Source organism: Cervus canadensis, chromosome 10 (genome assembly GCF_019320065.1).
Source record: "Cervus canadensis isolate Bull #8, Minnesota chromosome 10, ASM1932006v1, whole genome shotgun sequence".
In the NCBI taxonomy this organism is placed as follows: Eukaryota; Metazoa; Chordata; class Mammalia; order Artiodactyla; family Cervidae; genus Cervus; species Cervus canadensis.
In genome coordinates this window covers 31635782-31658929 of record NC_057395.1, presented here as the reverse complement: position 1 = coordinate 31658929, position 23148 = coordinate 31635782, and the positions used below count along the sequence as shown (strand labels likewise).

At 40.5% G+C, this 23148-nt stretch overlaps 2 protein-coding genes and 1 pseudogene across 19 annotated transcripts in view; 2 read left to right on the top strand and 1 right to left on the bottom strand.

The window, feature by feature from the left end:
- Positions 1–18717, top strand: part of NMT2 (N-myristoyltransferase 2) — a 57046-nt gene extending 38329 nt beyond the window's left edge. Inside the window, exons 8-12 of the mRNA XM_043478513.1 lie at positions 64–172; positions 9725–9895; positions 14457–14624; positions 16765–16902; positions 17250–18717. Of these exons, the coding sequence (XP_043334448.1) occupies positions 64–172; positions 9725–9895; positions 14457–14624; positions 16765–16902; positions 17250–17270 (607 nt within the window). The 3' untranslated portion in view covers positions 17271–18717. The remainder of the gene's footprint in view (positions 1–63; positions 173–9724; positions 9896–14456; positions 14625–16764; positions 16903–17249) is intronic.
- LOC122449095 lies at positions 16374–16551 on the top strand (annotated as a pseudogene).
- A 139-nt stretch (positions 18718–18856) lies between the features above and the next one.
- LOC122447852 (ribonuclease P protein subunit p38) overlaps positions 18857–23148 on the bottom strand; it is a 55444-nt gene continuing 51152 nt past the window's right edge. For 7 of the 18 annotated variants that reach the window (XM_043478514.1, XM_043478517.1, XM_043478516.1 and 4 more), the window contains one exon: positions 20611–21555. In XM_043478514.1, coding sequence (XP_043334449.1) covers positions 20696–21544 — 849 coding nt within the window. In that variant the 5' untranslated portion in view covers positions 21545–21555 and the 3' untranslated portion in view covers positions 20611–20695. The other 11 variants (XM_043478518.1, XM_043478520.1, XM_043478522.1 and 8 more) reach the window with 3 other exon arrangements.

Here is a 23148-nt window from a genome sequence, read left to right as displayed (position 1 = left end):
GACAAAGTGAAAACTTGGAGAGTTAGGAATCAATCAGACCTTAAAGCCTGTATTGTATTTCAGATACTGGCATCGATCACTAAACCCCAGAAAACTGGTAGAAGTGAAATTTTCTCACCTGAGTAGAAACATGACTTTGCAGAGAACCATGAAGCTGTACAGGCTTCCAGACGTAAGTAAGAAGGACTTGCTGTTTTTTGAAGCTGTTAACAACTGAAATTTTTAATGTAGAAAAGAATTATTTGCAGGAAGCTAAAAACTGGTTCATGTGTCTGAGGATGTGAATATGTAGCTGAAAAGGCTTCAGAGAACTTCAGGGCCAGGAAAAAGGAGGAGAGTTCATTTGGAAATACCAGGTGGTTTTTTTTTTTTTTTTTTTTAAGGCTTTTAAAAGGTCTTCAGTTTGGGGTTGGATGGGGTTGAACTCCAGACTTGTAGGTTTTTAAATTTTGAGCACTTATATTCTATTTAGGAAGAGTGGAATTAAGGAATAAGGTTTAAAAGAGAAACCCGGGTAGAGGAAATAGTGTCTCATTAAATCAGCATTGTTTTAAACTAGAAACTTCCCAGTGTGAAAAGTTGTCCCTTAATAAGGGAAAATTTAAATGTGCTTATCAGTTTTGGCTTTTATTTGGGGCTTAGATGGTAAATGAGTTCTCTGTCACTCCATAACAAACTACCACAAAAGTAGAAGCTAAAACCAACACATGTGCTATCTCTTGGGTTCTGTGGGTCAGGAATCAAGGCACAGCTTAGCTGAGGTCTTTGCTTCAGGGTTTCTTGTGAAGCTGTCATCAAGGCATCAGCCAGGGTCAGGGTCTCGTCTGAAAACTTGACTAAGGATGGATCTGCTTTCAAGCTCATGTGGCTGTTGGAAGCCTTGAGTTCCTGGTGGGCAGCTGGACTGGGGTCCTCCGTTCCTTGCTGGCTGTCGGCCTGAGGCTGCTTCAGCTCCTTGTCGGTGGGGGTTCTCTGAAGGGCAGATCACGATATACGGCAGCTTATTTCATCAAAGCCAATGAGGAGAGTCTACAGAGAGCATCTGCTAGCAAGATGGAAATTAGAACCCTGTGTAGTCAATTCACAAATGAAATCACTGCTGCCATATGTCATTGGTCCCACCCACACTCAAGATAAGTGGATGGTGTGGGTGTGAACTCCAGTGAAGGTGGGCAGGCATCACTGGGGCCATCTTGGAATCTTTCCGCCACAGATGGGATCTGTAGTGTGAAGTTTTGATTTCATCTGAGCTGTTCTTTGTTTTGGGTTGTAGTAGGTACTTCAAGCTCAACTGAGGGATTCACATAGAGTGTAGCCATGTTCCTCTAAACAAGGCGAGGAGGGACTTCCTCTATGGAGGGTGTGGCCAACTCCAGCTCCTTTTGCCTTGGACCACTTGTATGTTTACCAGATACATGTGATCAGTGGCTGCACAGATTGAAGTCTTTGTTTCATTGACAGAATCAACGAATTTCTGACTTAGGCAAAATTTCATAAGGAGACGTGGAGATGAAGGAAACCAGGTGTTCCGGGGCTTCACATGTGGCAGAGGGACCAGAAGGCACGGTCTCCCTTCTGTCTAAGCTACAGTTACAGACAGTGGGGCTTAAACTCGTGAACTCACTGCCTGTCTGTGAGGCCAAGGACAGAGGGAGGAACATAGAGGGAAATAAAAAGTGCAGGTGACATAACGAGGGAGGGTCCACATGTCCTGGGAAAGGAGGACCAGGGCCCCTCAAGCTGGGGTGACAGACATGAAGCTAAGTATATGGAGACTCTGGAAAATGCCCTGAGGGGTCACACCATCGTTATGACCATCAGGATTTACTGATCAACTAGAAGTAATTCCTGCTGATGGCTAAGTCCCAGAGACACAGAACGGTGGGGTCCCATAGGGGCACAAATGGCTGTGAGAAAAAAGGGCACTGGAGGGGCATAGTGCACGGCTGAGACAAGACACAGCTGATGCTCAGCGTCCTCCTGGCCCAGTGTCAGATGCTTTGCTATCTACGAGTTAAAATAAGAACTTGAAGCAAGCCTCCTTTTCCCACTAGGGGCGAATGCTATTCTACCTTGGTCTCCCCTGATTTCAGTTTCTTGAACCTAACTCTGTTTAACTTGTGTGTAAGGAAAGCACTTCCTTGTCTGTATAGTCACCTGAAGTGGAATAACGCATAAGGAAATTCAGTAGCTGTCATTGGTTTATCTGGGATGATTAGAGTTCGAGGTGCTGAAAGTTATTTTTGACTTGACTTTGTCCATTGGCCTCTGTATTCTTGCATAAGCATCCATCAACTCACAAGTAACCAAGTTTTGAAAAGTTGGTGATAAATTGCTGGTCGGACAATGGTGGTGAAAGCAGACTCTGGCAATTTGGTTGCAGTTAACTTGGTTACAGAAGAGCATGCCTCTTCCAGCCATGGTGCTATGGTGACTGCCTTTTTTCTTCCACGATAAGTCCAAGCTGAGAAAGTGCTGTCACGTATATTAGCATATTCTCCCAACCACCTTCTGAATTTGGTGGTATTACCCCATTGTACAGATGCAAAGTCTGAGGCTTGTGAAGGTTCTCCAAACAGCTCTTACTGGCTTGTTCTAGCCTCCTTCACTCTTTTTAAGTCATAGGGAAGGAAAGAAAACTAAAGAGTAAATTAATTAAAAAAGAGAGAGAGAAGGTAGAAGAGATGCAAGTAGAGACATTGAAAAATTGGAAGGTGCCACCAGCAGCAACCTTGGTGTTGGGCTCCTGGCTTAGAAGCTGGATGAGGCAGCAACAGCCAGACCACCTCCTTCTCTCCCAGGACCAGACAGTCACATCGTTTGAGAACATTTTGTATTATGAAGTGTAGAGATAAGGCTTACTGAACACAACTTTTTTGTTCAGCCTCATTTTCTCATTTGTTGTAACCATTTCAGCTCACCGTGCCAGCTTTACGTGTTGATCATAGACTATACACGTTAATATTGATTATGGCCAACATTATGCCAAACAGTTAATATCTGTAAAAACTCATTTATTATTCACACGATCAGAGGGGGCAGGTCATTGTTCCCAGTCACAGAAGAGAATGTTGAGACACAGATTGATTTGCTCAGAGTCTTTCAGTCAGGACAGAACCATCCCTACCAGCTCATGTCATTAGCTACCATTACCAACGAGACTAAGATTTTCCCGAGAGGAACAGTTTCCTGCCCTTTCAATGTTGGTTTTTTGTTTTTTGTTTTTTTTTTTTAATTGGAGTATAGTTGCTTTACAGTGAATGTCAGTTTGTTTTTAATTTGGTGTTGAGAATTTCCAAACAATGTTGCACTTTTTTTTTTTTTTTTGGTCAGTGCTTTTCAAGGTGAAGGAATTTTTTTTTTTTTAATGTGGGCCATTTTTTTGGTCTTTTATTAAATTTGTTACAATATTGGTTTTGTTTTGTTTTTTTTACTGTTTTATTTTTTGACCACAAGGCATGTGGGATTTTAGCTCCCAGATCAGGGATGAAACCTGCACCCTCTAGGGGCATTGGAAGCTCAGAGTATTAACCACCAGACCGCCAGGGAAGTCCCAAGGTAAAGAAATTTGAAGTAGATAAAAAGCAGGAGTCAGGTTACTCTCCCAGCATCTTTACGTTGTATTGCAAGATGTGTACGCGTATGAAGCCATGCTAAAACACAGCTATTCTTGGTTTAGTAACTGTAGGTTTTTTTGTTTCTTTAGTGTGTAATGTCCTACTGCTCCTTCTTAAATAAAAAAAAAATCCATAATCAAGGCTTACATCTCTACTCTGGAATCTTGGCTCCAAATCAGTTACACCACATAGCTTGATGGAGAACAGCACTGCTTCTGTTTTTTAATAGGGCTCTGAGCTTGATTTCCTTATATACTTAAAAGCAAATTTTATGCAGATTTCAGTGTATGGAGAGTCTGATGGGTAATGCATATTAGTTCGATCATGGTAAAGTAGCTCTGATTCAGAAATAGAGTTTGCTTATGAAATTTAAGGTTTTCTCAGTTAAGTTACTGGAATTTTTTTTTTTTGCTTTTTATTGAAATCTCAGAAAACATTGCCATCTGACTCTTTCAGATTATGCCAAAGCTTAAACTTTTACCGAGGCATGACATTTCCTTCCACCTCTTCGTGAAAACAACAGTTATTATATAAAATAGAATTATTTTTTTTGGCCACACTATGCAGTTTGCAGTATCTCAGTTCCCTGATCAGGGATTAAACACAGGCCACAGCAGTGAAAGCCCAGAATCCTAACCACTAGGCCACCAGGGAACCCCCTAGAATATAATTTTATGTATTAAAATTTGTGTCATGCTTCAGTAGATTTCCTGGAGAGGATGTGACTTTATGATGTTAGAAAGAAACAAACTTAGGTTCTGAGATACATAAGCCATTGTTGATCAGCAAAAGCATATATTCTTCCCCTGTTTCTAGGACCTTTTATGTTTCATAATTGGATGTAGTCTGATGTTGCCTTCTGCTTTACCTTAGCTCCTGTAAAAACTTGTTTGAAGTGCTTGAAAACTGCCAAGTTTATATACTTTCTCACTGCGCATTTGCCAAAATAACTGTTTCACTAAGTCCTCCTTATCTAAATTCTATTACCCATTTTCCTGACCTTCAGAGACTGAGGTAGCAGTTCTCAAAGCGTGGTCCAGAGACCCCGGGAACTTCCCAGAACACTTTGGGGGTGCCTGTGAAGTCAGTTTTTTAGAATAATACAAAAATAATTTGTATCTTTCATTATCTTACAAGTGTACTGTGCAGTCTTCCAGAGGTTAAATGGAATGTGAGCTTATATATTCTTTGGCTTTAAAATTTCGAATTTAATTTCTAATACAATAAATACAGATAAATATAATCCATGTATCAGATATGCAGATGACACCACCCTTATGGCAGAAAGTGAAGAAGAACTAAAGAGCCTCTTGATTAAAGTGAAAGAGGAGAGTGAAAAAGTTGGCTTAAAACTCAACATTCAGAAAACTAAGATCATGACACCTGGTCCCATCAGTTCTTGGCTAATAGATGGGGAGACAGTGGACACAGGGGCTGACTTTATTTTTCTGGACTCCAAAATCACTGCAGATGGTGATTGCAGCCATGAAATTAAAAGACGCTTGCTCCTTGGAAGGAAAGTTATGACCAACCTAGATAGCATATTAAAAAGCAGAGACATTACTTTGCCAACAAAGGTCCATCTAGTCAAGGCTATGGTTTTTCCAGTGGTCATGTATGGATGTGAGAGTTGGACTGTGAAGAAAGCTGAGCGTCGAAGAAATTGATGCTTTTTGAACTGTGGTGTTGGAGAAGACTCTTGAGAGTCCCTTGGACTGCAAGGAGATCCAACCAGTCCATCCTAAAGGAGATCAGTCCTGGGTGTTCATTGGAAGGACTGATGTTGAAGCTGAAACTGCAATACTTTGGCCACCTCATGCAAAGAGTTGACTCATTGGAAAAGACCCTGATGCTGGGAGGGATTGGGGGCAGGAGGAGAAGGGGACAACGGAGGATGAGATGGTTGGATGGCATCACCAACTTGATAGACATGAGTTTGGGTAAACTCCGGGAGTTGGTGATGGACAGGGAGGCCTGGCGTGCTGCAGGTCATGGGGTCGCAAAGAGTCAGACACGACTGAGTGACTGAACTGAACTGAACTGAACTGATAACCCATGTAAACAAAACTCTTTGGGAGTATTAAATAATTTTTAAGACCATAACAAAGTTCCAGACCAAAATCTTTGAGAACTGCAGCTTTAAGGATGTCTACCAGACAAAAAAAAAGATTTTGATTTAGTGATTTCACGATATGAATGTTCAATGAATAAGAATTGTGCTGCAAAAGCATATTTTGCTCCAAAAAGGAGTTGGCAAGCTTTATTCCTCATTTCTGAATGCTCTTTATGAACAGAGAGGATGTATCCTGTTACTATCATGAGATAATCTCATTCTCTGAAGCTCATTTTATTTTATTTCATTTCATTTATTTTGAGCTGTGGCATGCAGGATCTTAGTTCCCCAACCAAGGATCAAACCTGTGCCCCATGCAGTGGAAGCACAGAGTCTTAACCACTGGACCACAAGGGAAGTCCTGATATCATTGATTGTTATTGAATCAATAACAAATGCAAAAACAGTCTAATGTTGAGAAAGGCTATTTGAAATTTATCAAGGTCATCCTCATAGCAGAAAATAACCTTTTCAAATGACTGCAGTATACATGCAGTATGGTTTTGGTCTTCCTACCAGCATTTCAAAATGTATATTTATCTCATTTAACACCATTTAGCAATCACATAGGTTTCCCTCTTCCCACAAATTGCAGTGTAGAAATGCTCTAAATAACTAAAATTGGCTTACAAAAACAAAAGGAAAATACTGGTTTCATGCCTGGCTTGCACCTGAATGCTAGGCCATAGAAATGCCATCTCTTCAGAGCTGACAGTGACTTTTTTCCATGTCTGCAGCCTTCACCTCACCTTATTGAGTAAATGATTGTGCTAAAAACCTAAGAATTTGTGCATTCATTCATTCATTCAACACCTATTCAGGCCATTATAAACTGTGGAAAATTCTGAAAGAGATGGGAATACCAGACCACCTGACCTGCCTCTTGAGAAACCTATATGCAGGTCAGGAAGCAACAGTTAGAACTGGTCATGGAACAACAGACTGGTTCCAAGTAGGAAAAGGAGTACGTCAAGGCTGTATATTGTCACCCTGCTTATTTAACTTATATGCAGAGGACATCATGAGAAACGCTGGGCTGGAAGAAGCACAAGCTGGAATCAAGATTCCCGGGAGAAATATCAATCACCTCAGATATACAGATGACACCACCCTTATGGCAGAAAGTGAAGAGGAACTAAAGAGCCTCTTGATGAAAGTGAAACAGGAGAGTGAAAAAGTTGGCTTAAAGCTCAACATTCAGAAAACTAAGATCATGGCATCTGGTCCCATCACTTCATGGGAAATAGATGGGGAACAGTGGAAACAGGGCTGACTTTATTTTTGGGGGCTCCAAAATCACTGCAGATGGTGACTTGCAGCCATGAAATTAAAAGATGCTTACTCCTTGGAAGGAAAGTTATGACCAACCTAGATAGCATATTAAAAAGCAGAGACATTACTTTGCCAACAAAGGTCCATCTAGTCAAGGCTATGGTTTTTCCAGTGGTCATGTATGGATGTGAGAGTTGTACTGTGAAGAAAGCTGAGCGCCAAAGAATTGATGCTTTTGAACTGTGGTGTTGGAGAAGACTCTTGAGAGTCCCTTGGACTGCAAGGAGATCCAACCAGTCCATCCTAAGGAGACCAGTCCTGGGTGTTCATTGGGAAGGACTGATGCTGAAGCTGAAACTGCAATACTTTGGCCACCTCATGCAAAGAGTTGACTCATTGGAAAAGACCCTGATGCTGGGAGGGATTGGGGGCAGGAGGAGAAGGGGACAACGGAGGATGAGATGGTTGGATGGCATCACCAACTTGATAGACATGAGTTTGGGTAAACTCCGGGAGTTGGTGATGGACAGGGAGGCCTGGCGTGGTGCAATTCATGGGGTCGCAAAGAGTCAGACACGACTGAGTGACTGAACTGAACTGAAGCCTTAGATGGAAGCTGGGACCTGGAGATTTCAGGTCCTTTAGCTTTGTTGTTGTTTAGTTGCTAAGTCGTGTCCAAATCTTTTGTGACCCCATGGACTATACCCCACCAGGCTCCTCTGTCCATGGGATTTCCCAGTCAAGAATACTGGAATGGGTTGCCATTTCCTTCTCCAGGGGATCTTCCCAACCCAGGGATCAAATCCATGTCTCCTGCATTGACAGGTGGATTCTTTACCACTAGCTACCTGGGAAGCCCCTCTTTGGCTTTGAGATCCACAGAAATGCTGGAAGTCTGAGTGTTCTGTTAAATGTTAAGGACTTAAATTCTTTTAATTTAGAGTATTAAACTATTTTAGGTTCATTATGGTGTCTTTATAGAATTCTGTAAATCATAACTGAGTAGCACATAGTAAATACTTAGCTAAGGACTGTTGGGTCTGTAAATACAAAGAACATCTCTCCCTTCTCTTCCCAACATGAATCAGTAATTGACCAGCATTCCTTGTCACAGAACCATAGTAACCTCAACAGGACTACTGACATCCATTGGCATTCAAGATGAAAACCCATTTTCCACCTTGGTCTTCTGTAACCACCACTCTGGGGGCATGCAGGAATTGTGATGATCTAATCTTAGAGGCAGTTTCTAATTTAAAAGTGCTCAGAAATAATTTAGGACAGATTAGGTAGAATAGGAGTATTTATATACAAGTTATTTGCCACTTAAAAATTTATCCAGTATTTCTTCAAGGAAAAAAAAGTATCAAGTTAACTAGAAGAACTGAACTTGTTTTTGTAGTTCAGTTCAGTCACTCAGTCGTATCCGACTGTTTGCAACCCCATGGACTGCACAATGCCAGGCTTACCTGTCCATTACCAACTCCCGGAGCTTGCTCAAACTCATTTGTGAGTATTAAGAGTTTTGTCTTTGTACAGACAAGGGATGTAGTGAGTTTTCTCACTTCTGGTGTCAAGTGTCCTGGTATCTGGACTCTTCTTATAGTTGACGTCTTAAGCTCTTTTAAGGATAAGTACTTGAACAAATAAATCCAGATGGGGCCGTGTCCCGACCTTTGAGGGTTTGTCATTCCTATTTGTTGTTTTTGTTCAGTCACTCAGTTGTGTCTGACTCTTTGCAACCCCGTGGACTGCAGCACGTCGCCAGGCTTCCCTGTCCTTCACGATCTCCCAGAGTTTGTTCAAACTTATGTCCGTTGAGTCGATGATGCCATCCAACCCTATGGCTTTATGTAAAAACTGTGACTTATGAGATGAAGGATTCAGATGAGTATTATGATCACCTTTTAATCAAAAGATGGCATGAGACACTAGGGCCAGTACTTGGCAATTAGCCATTCGTTCTTGGTAACTAAAATGCTTGCCTTCCCATATTGACTGATATGATTGACTTTTCTTTCATTTTTGTTGCTCATGAGAACAAAATAGCTACATCTTACTCATGGGCTATTGGACAAGATGAGTTTCTCAGCCATTCCCAATTGTGTTTTCAAAATGTCAGACATGGCAGTCTTTAGAGCGTGCTACTCCAGAACACACGCTGGGATTGTTCTGCCCTGTTATGCAGGCTGGCAGGCCCCAGCTTTTTGTTCCTAGGGACTAGTTTCATGGAAGATAATTTTTCCACAGACAGGGGTAGGGGGCAGGTGGTTTCAGGATGATTCGAGTACATTATATTTATTGTGCAGTTTATTTCTATTATTATTACATCAGCTTCACCTCAGATCATCAGGCGTTAGATCTCAGAGCTGTTTAATTTCTTGGCGTGGGTATATGGGTGGATTTGTAGTGTTCCCATTGGTTTTGTTTGGGTCATAGGCAATACTAACCAAAGACCTGGTACACAAAGATAGGATAGAACACATTGTGTAGCTTATGTACTAAACTAATACATCTCAAGCTTTGTGTGTATACAAATCACCAGAGGATTTTGTGAAATTGCTCATTCTGCCCTGGCAGATCTGGGGCAGGCCCAGGATTCTGCATTTCTAACAAGCTGCCCTGGGATGCTGATAATGTTGGTTTGGGGACCACACTGGCTCCAAGTTTGTTTAGTCCTCTTATTTAAACCTCCCCATTGGTTTCGTGTTCACCCCAACAGGTTACAAAAACTTCAGGCTTGAGGCCAATGGAACCAAGAGATATCAAAGCTGTTCAAGAACTAACCAACACATACCTGAAGCAGTTTCATCTAGCCCCGGTGATGGATGAAGAGGAAGTAGCCCACTGGTTCCTCCCTCAAGAGCACATCATTGACACTTTTGTAGTGGAGGTAAAGATAAGGTGATAAGACAGTACAGAAAAGTATGCAAATACTATGCGATTGAGTCCATTTTCCAGAAGGATCCTAGAGTACCCATCTCCTTCCTCTCTGTCCATGACTCACTGCTTCTATAGCAGGTTTCTGCTCACTCTCTTAGAACAAGCTGTTCTTACAGTTTCCATTCCTGGCACAAGGGCACACTTTTAGTATTTAATAATGGGAAATCAGGATACTGCTCTGGTGTTGCCTGTGTGATTAATTGTTTCTCTCAGTTTTGAAAAGGCCAGTTTGGATGACCTCATTAGAGATGAATGTGTCGCAAAATTTAATACTGTTTTGCTTTGCAAAACTGGTTGGAATTGGACTGCCTTTGTTCAAGATGGCATAATTCAATCACTTCATTCAACCTTGTCTTCTTGATTTGTTAAAGTTTTTTATAGGCTGAATACTAATACTTTGTACTGTGGTCTGTTTCTGCGTTCTCCATTCTGTTCTGTTGATCTCTGTCTATTCCCCTACCAATATCACACTGTCTTAATTAATCTGTAGCTCTATAGTAAGCCTTGTTATCAGGTAGAGTGATTCTTCCCATTTCATTTTTCTTTGTCAAGATTGTTTTAGCTAATGTAATTCCTTGCTTTTGCATATAAATTTTAAGAATAAGTTTGTCTTAATTTATGAAAGACCTTTCCAGGATTGTTACAATAATTACATGATATTCAGCAGGATTACATTAATTTAGGGAGAATTAACATGTCTTCCAATCCATGAACATGATATGTCTCCGTTTATTTAGGTCTTTTAAATTTTATTTTATCAGCAGTCTTTAATTTTCAGCATCCAGATCCTACACATTAAAGTTCCGTTTTCCACATGTTCCTTGTTAGTATGTAGAAATGTAATTGGTTTTTCTGTGATGCTCCTGTATCCTGCAACCTTGCTGAAATCACATAGTAGTTCCAGGAGTTTATTTGGAGATTTCTTGGGGTTTTTACATGGATAATTGTGTCATCTACAAATAGAATCAGTTTTACTTCTTCCCTTCCCATCTGTATGCATTTTCTTTCTTTCTCTTGCCTATTGCAGGGGCTAGATCTTTTGGTACTTCATTACATAAGAGTGGTGAAGGTTGGCATCTTTGCCTTGTTCCTGATATTAGCGGAAGAGCATTTGGTCTTACCCCATGACTCTTACCCCATGATATTAGCAGTCAGTTTTTCATGGATGCTCCTTATCAATGTGAGAAAATTTCCAACTTGCTGAGAGTTCTCATCATAAATGGATGTTGGATTTTGTCCAGTGCCTTTTCTGCTTCAGTTGATATAATCATATGGTTTTTCTTCTTTAGTCTGTTGATATGGTATATTCATTTACTTATTTTCAAATGTTTGACCACCTCACATAGGAAAATTACCCTCTTGGTTATTGTGTATAATTCTTTTTGTACATTATTGGATTTGGAGTGCTAATATTTCATTGAGTATTTCCTGAGTTCATGAGAGATACTGATCTGCAGTTTCTTTTTTTTACTGTCTTTGTTTGGTTTCTGTATCAGGAAACCACTGACCTCATAAGAGGAGTTGGGAAGTGTGACCTCCTCTTCTATTTTCTAGAAGAAACTATATAGAACTGGTGTTCATTCCTTAAATGTTTGCTAGAATTCTCCAGTTGAACCCATCTAACCTTAGAAAATTCTTTCTCATTGTCTGCTAATACAGGCAGACCTCATCTTATCACCCATTGTTTTATTATACTAGTCAGATAGTGCATTTTTAACAAATTAACAGTTTATGGTAACCCTGTTGGTGCCATTTTTTCCAACAGCATTTGCTGACTTTGTCTCTCAATAATTTTGGTAATTCTTGCAATATTTCAAATTTTTTCATTATGATCATATGTATTATGGTGATCTTTGATGTTACTGCTTTGAAGTTCAAATGATGATTAGCATTTTATAGCAATAAAGCATTTTTTAGCATTTTATAGCAATAAAGTATTTTTTTTAAGTATTTTAAAATTAAGGTATGTATATTGTTTTCTAGACTTAATGCTGTTGCACACTAATAGACTACAGTATAGTGCAAAAAGAACTTGCATATAAACTGGGAAAAGAAAAAAATTCACGTGACTCACTTTATTGCAATATTTGCTTTATCGAGGGGGTCTGGAACCAAACATGCAATATTTCCAAGGTGTGCCTGTATAGCCACTCCTACTTTTTTCAAATTCACGTTTGCATGATATATCTGTTTCAGTCCTTTTACTTTCAGCCCATCTGTGTCACTGAATGTGAAGTGATACTTGGGCCACGTTTCCTTATGTACTCTGCAGAATTTCTTCTGATTGGTGTGTTCTGACTATTTACATCTGATGATAATTGATATATTAGAGCTTAAGTCTTCCATATTATAAAATATTTTCTGTTTGTTTCTTCTGGCTCTTGTCCCTCTCCTTTTCCTTGCCTGCCTATCCACCATTTTTGGATCTGTCTTGATTTATTTATAGTGCATTTGAGTATATTTGTATAGGCCTTATCTGAGTATGGAACTTCCCAGGTGGTGCAGTGGTAAAAAAAAAAAAATTCACCTGCCAATGCAGGAGACACAAGAGATGTGGGTTAGATCCCTGTATTGGGGAGATCCCCTGGAGAAGGAAATGGCAACCCACTCCAGTACTCTTGCCTGGAAAATTCCATGGACAGAGGAGCCTGGTAGGCTACAGTCCATGGGGTCCCAAAGAGTTGGACATGACTGAGTGACTTCACTCTAGTATTCCTGCCTGGAAAATTCCACAGAGGAGCCTGGTGGGCCACATTTATGGGGTCAAAAAGAGTGCTTGTGCTTGAACACAAGCAAGCAAGCATTTGAGTATTATAGTATATAGATATAAATTATCAGTCCTCTGGTATCCACATTGTACCACTTCAAGTGATTTTACTTCCATTTAGGTCTCTTTACTGTCTCAAAATATCACCATCTTGAGTATCTTGAGATTTCCTCTCTATTTGAAGGATGTTCTTTGGCCACTGTTAAAGGTATGTCTGCTGGCAACGAATTCTTCTAGTTTTCATTTGTCTGAGAATGTCTTTATTTGCCCTTCTTTCCTGAAAGAAGCTTTACCAGATACAGAATTCACAATTGATCGTTCTTTTCATTCAGCTCTTGAGCCACTTGCTTCTGGCCTCTGTGGTTTCAGGTGAGCAGCCTATTGTCATTTGAATTAGTATTTCCCTGTAGGTAATGAGTTGTTTTTCTGTGGCTACTTTTAAGATCTCTGTCTTTAACTTTGGGAAATTTTATGATGATGTGGATTTCTTTTGGCTCATCCTCTTAGAGTTCACTTGGCTTCTTGAACCTTCTTAAATCTCTGCCAACTCTGGGAAGTTTTCAGTCATTGTCTCTTTCAGCCCCGCATTTTCTTCTTTCCTTCTGGGTCTCCAGTGATATGAACGGTGAATCTTTTATTGCTGCCTCACAGATCCCTGAGGCTTAGTTTTTTTTTCAGTCTGTTTTCCCTCTCTTGTTTCAGATTGGGTAAATTCTGCTGGATTCTTCAAGTTCAGTGATTCTATCATGTCATCTCCACTCTGCTACTGAGCCCATTCAGTGATTTTTTTTCCTCTAATTTCTGCTATGGTATTTTAAAATCCTTAACAAAGCAGAAAATCTAGGCCTTTAAGTCATCTCTAATACTTGAGCTGCTAATACAGCACAGTAAAGAATCAGTTTAGCTTAACATCTTTAATTTTTAATGTCTGAAAAAAAGGATTAATGAATCAGAAGCACTCAAAAAGCAAATAAATCCATCCCTCTGGAAATTTCTGCTAAAACAAATGCTAGCAATGACATATGTGGTCTAGCCTCTGCAGCTCTATCATTCAAATATAGCTTGAATTCTACGCAGACTTTCCTAGTTACCACATACATACCTAGTTACCACAGCTAACTGAAACAACCCAAACAGTATTGACTAATTTCTTGTATTGAAGGGTGTACCAGTGATGGTGAACAAACACCATCTTTTTTGCATCCCTTTTGATATCTGATAGCTTCAGATTTTCTCAGTCATTCATATACGTATACTTTGGTGCAGAACCAATGCCTTTTACAAGCTTCTAAAAAAAAAAAACTCCCAAACTCTATCCCGCTTCACTTTAAGCTGATAAAATTCTTGCTTTGTGCAAAGAAGATGTTAGATGTCACACAGTATCCTTGAGTTGGAAAAGGTAGCATCCTGATCCTTAATGCTCTTATTCCTGCAAAAACAATGAATTGACTTTTATCACTGTCCCTATAAGTCTGTAGTCAATCAGAGAGAAGCATTCCTTCTTAAGAACTTGCTGCCAGGCACCAGCGAGCACTTAGGCTGAAGCACAGCCCCACGCCTTTCCCTGGCCGCTGCCTGGCACGCAGTACGGGCCCCGTGTCAGACCTGGAGGATGGAGCAGGGGCAGTTGCTCTCCATTCTGGTGGAAAGCTATGGTGCAAGTCAGAGATTATGAAGTGAGCTTAAGTGCCTGGATGACACTTGTTTGAGGAGATGTTTATTTGACGTTACCTTTGTTCTTTAGAACTCCAGTGGTAAACTAACTGACTTCCTGAGCTTCTACACACTCCCCTCCACAGTCATGCACCACCCGGCTCACAAGAGCCTCAAAGCTGCCTACTCCTTCTACAACATCCACACGGAGACACCCCTGCTGGACCTCATGAGCGACGCGCTCATCATCGCCAAGCTGGTAGGTGACTCACTCCTGGCTGTCCTGTGTGTGCGTCTCCAGATGTGTATATAAATATCTTGTATTTTCTTCCCCACGGGGGAATTCATTTGAGATATTTCACTGTTGACCATCAGTCAAAAGAACTATTTTGATAAGAGGTTTCTTTAAAAAACTTTAGTAGACTGTTTTCATCATCAGCTCTATTGTAACTTAACCAAAAAGACATTTTGTACAAATCAGAAACTTTTAACCCTTATATAAAAGTACATGGGACTTTCCTGGTGGTCCTGTGATTAAGACTTCGTTTTCTAGAGCAGAGGATGCAGGTTTGATCCCTGGTCGGGGAGCTAAGATCCCCCATGCCTTGTGGCCAAAAAACCAAAACATAAAACTGAAGCAATATTTTAACAAATTCAATAAAGACTTTTAAAAGGTGGTCCATATAAAAAAATCTTTAAAAAAAGTAAAAAACATAAAATTCATAATATAAGGAATATAAGGAAATTACATGATCCCTATATACAGGCATATACCTTGGAGATATTGTGGGTTCAGTTCCAGACAGTTCCGGATCACTTCAATAAAGCAAGTATTGTGATAAAATGAGCCACATGAATTTTTGGTGTCCTAGTGCATATAAAAAAACAATTCAGAAGTTATCTTCACACAATAGTGTGGTCTGTTAAGTATGCAGTAATAACTAAATAACTTAGAGATCTTGATTTTAAGTATTTTGTTCCCGAAAAAAAATGCTATCCATCATCTGAGCCTTCAGTGAGTTATATTCTTAACATCAGAGATCACAGATCACTGTAACAACTATAATAATAATGAAAGAGTTTGAAGTATTACAGTAATTACCAGAATGGAACAGAGACATGAAGTGAGCAGATTCAGTTGGAAAAATGGCCCTGATAGACTTTCTCAGTGCGGGGTGGTCACAGACCATCAATTTGTAAAAAACACGGAATCTGTGAAACACAATAAAATGAGATCTGCCTGTATGGGGAAAATGTGAGTGTTGTGGTACAGTGACTAACTGGCAGTAGCAAGTTTTTTTATTCAACTAAATAGTCTGTGAATTTTAAAATTAAGAAATTTAATTAATAAAATTATTAAGAGGATTTAAAACAAAAAGAGTTAAATTCAAAATGTGCCTTAATGGATTTGCATTATTTTTTACTTCCTCAGTATAGTAGTTAGGATGATTGTTAAATTCTTGCTACAAATAAAACATTTTCTTTTCAAAGGTAACAGAAATCAGCAGATGTAAATATTTGGATATAAGTACTGAATGAGAAAATATTGCCTATGAGAAATCGGGAGCTACACATCAAAAGTGTTTTCCTTGTATTCTTCTAGTATTTGATCATTGGAAACATTTTTTTTTTTAATCTATTAGAAGTGGACCCCAAAATCAGCATTTGCCTTTGATTCTTTGATCTTGTAGCTCATTTTCAACTACCTCCTCCCAAAAAGGCTAGTAATAAGTTATTTAAAGTAAAACCCCTGAGAAATAGAAATGCAGGTACTTCATCTGTGTCACATTTTGCATAGTATTAACTAGTACTTTTTTAATTCTGTTTTTAGTATTAAAATGTAACTAAATTTATTTCCCAGTATTAGCCCAAGACAAATACACAATTTCTAGTCTTTACAGGTTTGGTTTCTTGGCTGTAGGTTCAGGTAAGTCAGAACTTAGAAAGGCCAGTAACAGTTCTGGTGATGGGGCCATCTAGACAACTGTTTCCTTCAAAAACTGGGGCAAGCTTTGCGCAGTGGCAGTATCGTAGCCAATGAGGTTTATCCAAGGCGCAATTATTGGTCATTGAAAACCTTTCCCAAAAACTGGGGCAAAACATTTCTTGAACCTTAATATTTTTTTGTCACTATTAGCCATCAGACTGTATTTTTTGATTCAGCGTTTCTGGAAAATCTTGTTGATTCCATCATATTCACGGCTTTCTAGTTTAATAAGATAGTTGTGACCTGAATTATTAACGCATAGTATATATTGCAGACATTAAACCTCATTATAAATGCATATTCAATTCAAGCTACTAGTAGGAGAATGAAATGTTATACTGAAATGCATCATACACAAAATACTCTAAACTTTTAATGCTTTAACATTTTAAAAAATTTTTTACATTGACAGAAAGGATTTGATGTATTCAATGCACTAGATTTGATGGAAAATAAGACATTCTTGGAAAAACTCAAGTTTGGCATAGGCGATGGCAATTTACAGTATTACTTGTACAACTGGAGGTGTCCAGGGACAGAGTCTGAAAAGGTGAGTGAAGTTGATGAGTCTTTGTAAACTTGATAAACTTAACCTGCAAAACCTCATACTTGCTTCTCATCAGAGTGTTGAGAGGTTTTTAGTCTTTTTGTTTTTAGTAGTTTTTTAAAAATATACATCTATGGGACTTCCCTAGCAGTCCAGTGGTTAAGGCTCCGCACTTCCACGGCAGAAGGCAGAGGTTCAATCCTTGGTCGGGGAAGTAAGATCCCACGTGCCAAAAAAAAATTTAATAATAAAAAAATAAAAGAATAAAATAAAAATATACATCTATTATACTACATTATGATTTTTCTTTCTCACTTGTGTTTACTATTCCATCTCTTCCCTCCCCTTAGGTTGGACTCGTATTACAGTAGATGGATATTTCTGTTGATATTTCTAGAACTCTGACATCATCATTTGTTAATACCCTAGTTAAAGATTCCTGGAACTGCCATTCCAAAGAAGAATAAAAGCACAACTTTAAGTGACATCGAAGTGTCAGTAACAGAAGAGATGGAAAAGCATCCATTTGTGACCACACATGTAGAACACATTTCTAGCTGACATTAACATCCATCCTTTTTTCCCACTGTTGACCCATTTGTAGGAGGGATGCAAAGAGGGTAAAGACCACATTCCTCTGGTTTTCAGCCTTCTGGCTGTCTCTTGATGAAGACGAAGGTGTTTCTTCCTCTCTCTAGAAAAGGGACCCCTTTTCTATGAACTGAACAGAAGTCACAGAATTGTGTCAGAAAATCTTTGCCACTGTGTGGAGATACACTGCTGCTTTTCTGTTTATGAAGTGATGGTCTGTGGATCCACGTAGCAGAATGAGGGAGCCACTCGGAAAGTGTTTACTTACATCACTGTACACGATCTCATTGGAACCAGCACTTCTGTAACTCAGTGACACACAGTGGGTGTTAAAGTGAAGAGCAAGATAAAAATGTCCTGGGACTCTCTTATTTCTCAAGAAGTCAAGTTGCCAAATCAGTAAACACACAAATTGTACTTGGATCTCCAGCAGGACGATGGATTGGTTCCAAAGCAAGGTTTGGGGCAGACATGAAGTGTGCTCTCTGAAGAGTGTACACCCCTGCCAAACCAGACTTCTGCTCCTGCACAGATTCTAGTTTCTTCTCAGCAACAGCCGGGATATGTGAGGAAAAGGAAATCAAAGCCCGCAAGTCAGAATACATGCCCAGAGGAGTTCATTAGTGCCATCAGGACACTGAGAGTTTGAATGTTTTTTATTACTTATGCAGAATTGCACATATTCCTCTACACTGACTCTAACTTACCATGAAAGCTGTCCTGCCCTAGGAAGATGTCTTATTTGTAAATAAGTCTCATAGTTTTATTACTGATGGTGTTTTTATCTAGGATTTGAAAAACTTCTCAGTGTGCATAAATACGTATATATACTGCCAACAGTCCAAGGGGGAAAGATGCTGGATGAGGCCACCTCAACTGGCCTCGGCTCAAATACCACAAAGTAGATACTTCCTGCCTTTACGTACCAGTGCCTCGGCCGTTCGGTCCATAAACATCTAGTTCCCTTAGACAACAGGATGGCCTTCCTTCATGTTATACGTGGTCAAAGGAAACAATCATACCTTATACCAGGCAGGAGCTGGCAACCTGTGGCCCGTGAACTAAACTCAGCCCATCGCCGCCTTCTGTACAGCCCAGGAGCTAAGAGTGGTGTTTATATTTTTTTGAATGGTTGAGGAAAAAAAACAAAAAAATAACATTTTGTGACACAAAATTTACAGGAAATTCAGATGTCAGCATCCATAAATAAAGTGTTGTGGGAACATGGCCATGGTCATTCATTTGTGTTGCCTGTGTGTGGCTGCCTTACTCTACAAAATACAGAGTTAAGAACTGTTCTGACAGAGACTATGAACCCAAAGGCCTAACACATTTACAGCCTGGCCCCTTACAGAAACAAATTCTGTCGCCCCTGATTTCCCCTAAGGAGCTGAAAGCAAATTTCTGAAGCTTCTGGTCATCCAGTAGGCCAGCTCACAGCTGTGATGCCCTGGGACCTCCACTAGGGGGTGCACGTGGGCCCCCTAGAAAGTGAAAGTGAAGTCGCTCAGTCCTAGCTGAGTCTTTCTGACCCAATGGACTGTAGCCCATCAGGATCCTCCCTCCATGGGATTCTCCAGGCAAGAATATGCCCTGGGACCTCCACTAGGGGGTGCACATGGGCCCCCAAGTCCTCCCTAATTGAGGACAAGTGCTGTTTTCCTCCTTGAAGGCCCAAGGTTAGATCTCTCATATATGATGATTCAAAGCCAGTTGCACTACCATTTTTTTTCCTAACAGGAGCAGGATGGCTTCAGAAGCAAAAGTGAACCAATTCACTGAAACACCAGAATTAAGTAAATGAGATTTTTAACTTAATCTGCAGAAGAGGTTCCAGTTGAGAATCATGTCCCACTCATTTTTATGGCAGCCTTATATGAAGTAGGTTTTCAAAAAATCACTTGATTGCCCCTCAGAAATTTTGTACAGGCTCACCTCATGATGGAACTGTGGCAGTTACTCTATTCACTTACATAGTTGTTGTTGTTATAGGGTTCATATCCTTTTACTCATTTTAAATTCAGTAGTTAATAAATGACTAGCACATCCATCTCTTTATAATGTAAACATGTTGCCAATGAGCATTTTAAAATAGAAAATCAGTAAAACAGCTCATGTTTATAAAATAGCTGTTATTATAGAACCAAATTTCAATGTAATATATAGAGTCATAGATTCAAAAAACCACACTATCCCGTGTCCTTTGTCAGCAGTGGAAACGCTCCAGTCCATGACGTATCCTTGCCCCGCCACCCCCCGCCACCTTTTTGGTCAGGATGACATTCAGTCAATTTAAGAAACAGGTGGCATAATCCACAGATCAACCAGAATTTAGGCTGAAAATAAAACTTTAACCCAATTCCTTCCCTGTAAATTACAGAAAATACCTTTTCCAAACAACACTATAAATAGCAATGCTTTCACTCAGAGCATCAATTATGCTCCACATACTAACACAAATGACCCTGTCAACGACAGACCCACATCGGAGCATACAGGCTCCTCCGTTTACTTTTTTATTCTCTTCCTGCCTCATTTCACCTATTTCTATCATACTTTTTATACATGTTAAAGTTCCAAGGGGAGAAAATAATAATAAAATTCCAAGGAAGTAAGCTAACCATATAAAGTGGTGAATTCTAGTCAAAATAGCTTACCTGGCATTTTCTATGTTTAGCCTTTCTCCCAAGCCCATACCTACAAAAAAGACAAACTGACAGTAAAAATTAATAACATATTACTTCTGAGAACAGTGTGTTGCTTGGCATTTAGTATCTCCCCAACACAGATGGTACGTCTGCGGTCTAGCCTCATCACCCCCCCCCCGCCCCCACATCCGCCCCTCAACTGGAACCGTGTTTGTGTGGCAGGTTTTCCAAGTTTGGATGGAAAGGTGTTCAGTGTTGCAGGATACAGATGTTCTTGCTCATAAGCGCTGTACCAGCCCTTTAAAAGGTGAATTTATACCAGCCTGGACCTTCGTTTCAATAAAGCTTTGTTTTGATATTCACACTTCTGAATAATCTCTGCACTTGGTGTTTCTAAGCTTCAGCATATCTGTATTCCACAGACAGAAAATTTTACACATGTGAAAGGAATGACACTAAACAGTCACAAGAATATATGTAAAAGTCATTTTATTCATGTCAAGGCTTCTTAATGAGGTGTCGTTTACAACTGTATCAAGTGACAGGTTTATACAAGATTACTTTGAAGCAGTTCTTTTACTTTTGGGTGGTTTTCTTATCTTATTGGGGTTTGGAATCAATTTCTTTATTTTCAGGGGTTGTAACACTACAGCCTGCTGACCCTCAGCGAGCTTTCTCTTGGGTTTAGAGAGGTCTTCAAAGGAAGTGTCCAGAATCTCTTCTTCTTGGCTTTCCAAAGATTCTGTCTGCAGGTTCTCCCTGGGGTCTTCGAGTGTGTCCTGGAGCCATGCCACATTCAGATGGGGGACTCTGGGGAGGATGGCCCTCAGTTCCTCCCCAAAGGCAGTAGTGTTCCTCTTGAACCCCAAGGCCAGGACGCATTTTAAGCCCAGGACAGGTGCGAGCCTCTCGCTGAGCCGGGGCACCTGGCAGGCGGGGACACCTCTGCTGACACTCAGCTGCACCAAGTGTGAGGTCACGATGGCTGGCTTGGCAGACTTACACGCCAAGGCCAAGAGCAGCTCGTTCCTCTCTAGCGCTCTGGTGACCTCGTTGATGCCGATAGCAAGCTGCTTCCTGACATCAGCTGGGGTCCACCCTGACACCGGGGCATCACCTTTGGGCTTTTCTTTCTTCAGATCCTCACCAGTGTCCACGTCTATGCTGCTCATGTCTCCGCTTTGTTGTTTCAAAGGGGGCTGCTTTTTCTTTCTCTTCCTATCCTCAATCTTCTGAAGCCCGAGAGACTGAATTCTGTCCTCCAGGGTGTGCAGTATGAAGTGCATGTCCTCCCTGTCCAGGGCGCCCCAGCAGATGCTGTACGGGTTGTTCAGTGACGTCTTCACAGGTGGAGGTCTCGTCTTCCGCACGGAGCCCCGCCCTGGAGCTTGTGGGGCTGCAGCCATACTGAAAAATCCTTCACAGGGGAGCAAAACGGCAAAGGGAAATTCGTGTTAACTAGACATGCGCCTCTTAAGGATATCTTGGTTGTGCTCTTTCTGATTTTTGAAAGGCTAGAGCAAGCCTACTTACATAAGACATGTATATACTTATATATATATATATATATATGTACGTAAATAATTATATATATTTATGTAAATAATTATATATGTGACCATACACCTAATCTCTCTAAGTCATTTATTTTCCCCATTTTTTTCTATGACTTAGTCTTCATTCATATACAGGCAATTTATGAATATTTTGCCTTACTGTAATCACAGTGAAATTCTATGTTTCCTTTATTGAAAATGTTCCAATGTTGCTACTTATTGTAATTATTTATCTTCTTCAGGACCTCTGGTATTAGTCTGATAGATTTCTGACCATTTTCTAAATTGCTTTCCACTTAGGCTTCTATTTATCCATTCAGCAGATACTCACTGAGCACCTCTACTCGGAGTCATGGGCACTGGGGTTCAGCCTTGAACAAGTTCCCATGACCACCTCTGTGAGTCCCCAAATCCCTCTGCCCTCAGCACAGAATCTCTGAGGGCCCTGGAAGCCTCTGCCATTAAGCAGGTGTGATTTTTAAAGAACTGGGACCATAATATATGCACATGACTGAAAATCTGAATGATTCATTCTGTGCCCTTTTGTAAGTCCTCCTCCTCTCCCTGGACCCTAAGTTCCTTGTCTGTCCTTCCTAAAACACAGATACACAGATTCCCCCTTCCTCTGATAAGTCCGAGCAGGCTGTGCTGTTCCTCTGGCTGACAGTGTGATGAAAATAATGGGAATTTGGTAATGAAATTTAAAGATACTAATCTGTTAAGGCAAAACAGAGGGATGACTGCTGGCAAAATGTTACAGATCACTGTTCTCGGGAGCATGTCCTGATAATCCCGTCCAGAGGCAACTGCATGCTCCTCTCTTCTGTGTTCTTCCTCACTTCCTGGGCTCACCTGGGAACCATAGGGACCCACGTTGCAAAACTGAAAGAAGGTAAATGAGCTACCTCTGGAGAAGTCTGGAGTTTGGGACTGTCCCTGTTTTCAGGAAACCAAATTTTCTCATTCCAGATTTCTCCTCATGCCAGGTCATTCATCCCACAGATGCCCCCCACCCCCAAGTGGCCCAGGCAGGATTAAGGGTGAATATCCCCTCCACTAAACACCTTAAGAGCCTGGCTGCCAATGCTGAGAAGGATGTCAGAACAAGTAAGGCACTTTCTCCAAGAAATATTTGATTCTCACAAAATTCCATGAGTGGAGGAGGAAACAGACTCAGGTTAAATACCCTGCCAGAGTCACAGCTGGTTTCCTAAATCCAAATTCTGTGCTCTTTCAATCCTGGATGCATCTCAAAAATAAGCTGTGACTTTTTAAAGTATATAGATTGTTGGTCCTTACCCTAGGTCTGCTGCTGCTAAGTCGCTTCAGTCGTGTCCGACTCTGTGCGACCCCATAGATGGCAGCCCACCCAGGCTCCTCCGTCTCTGGGATTCTCCAGGCAAGAACACTGGAGTGGGTTGCCATTTCCTTCTCCAATGCATGAAAGTGAAAAG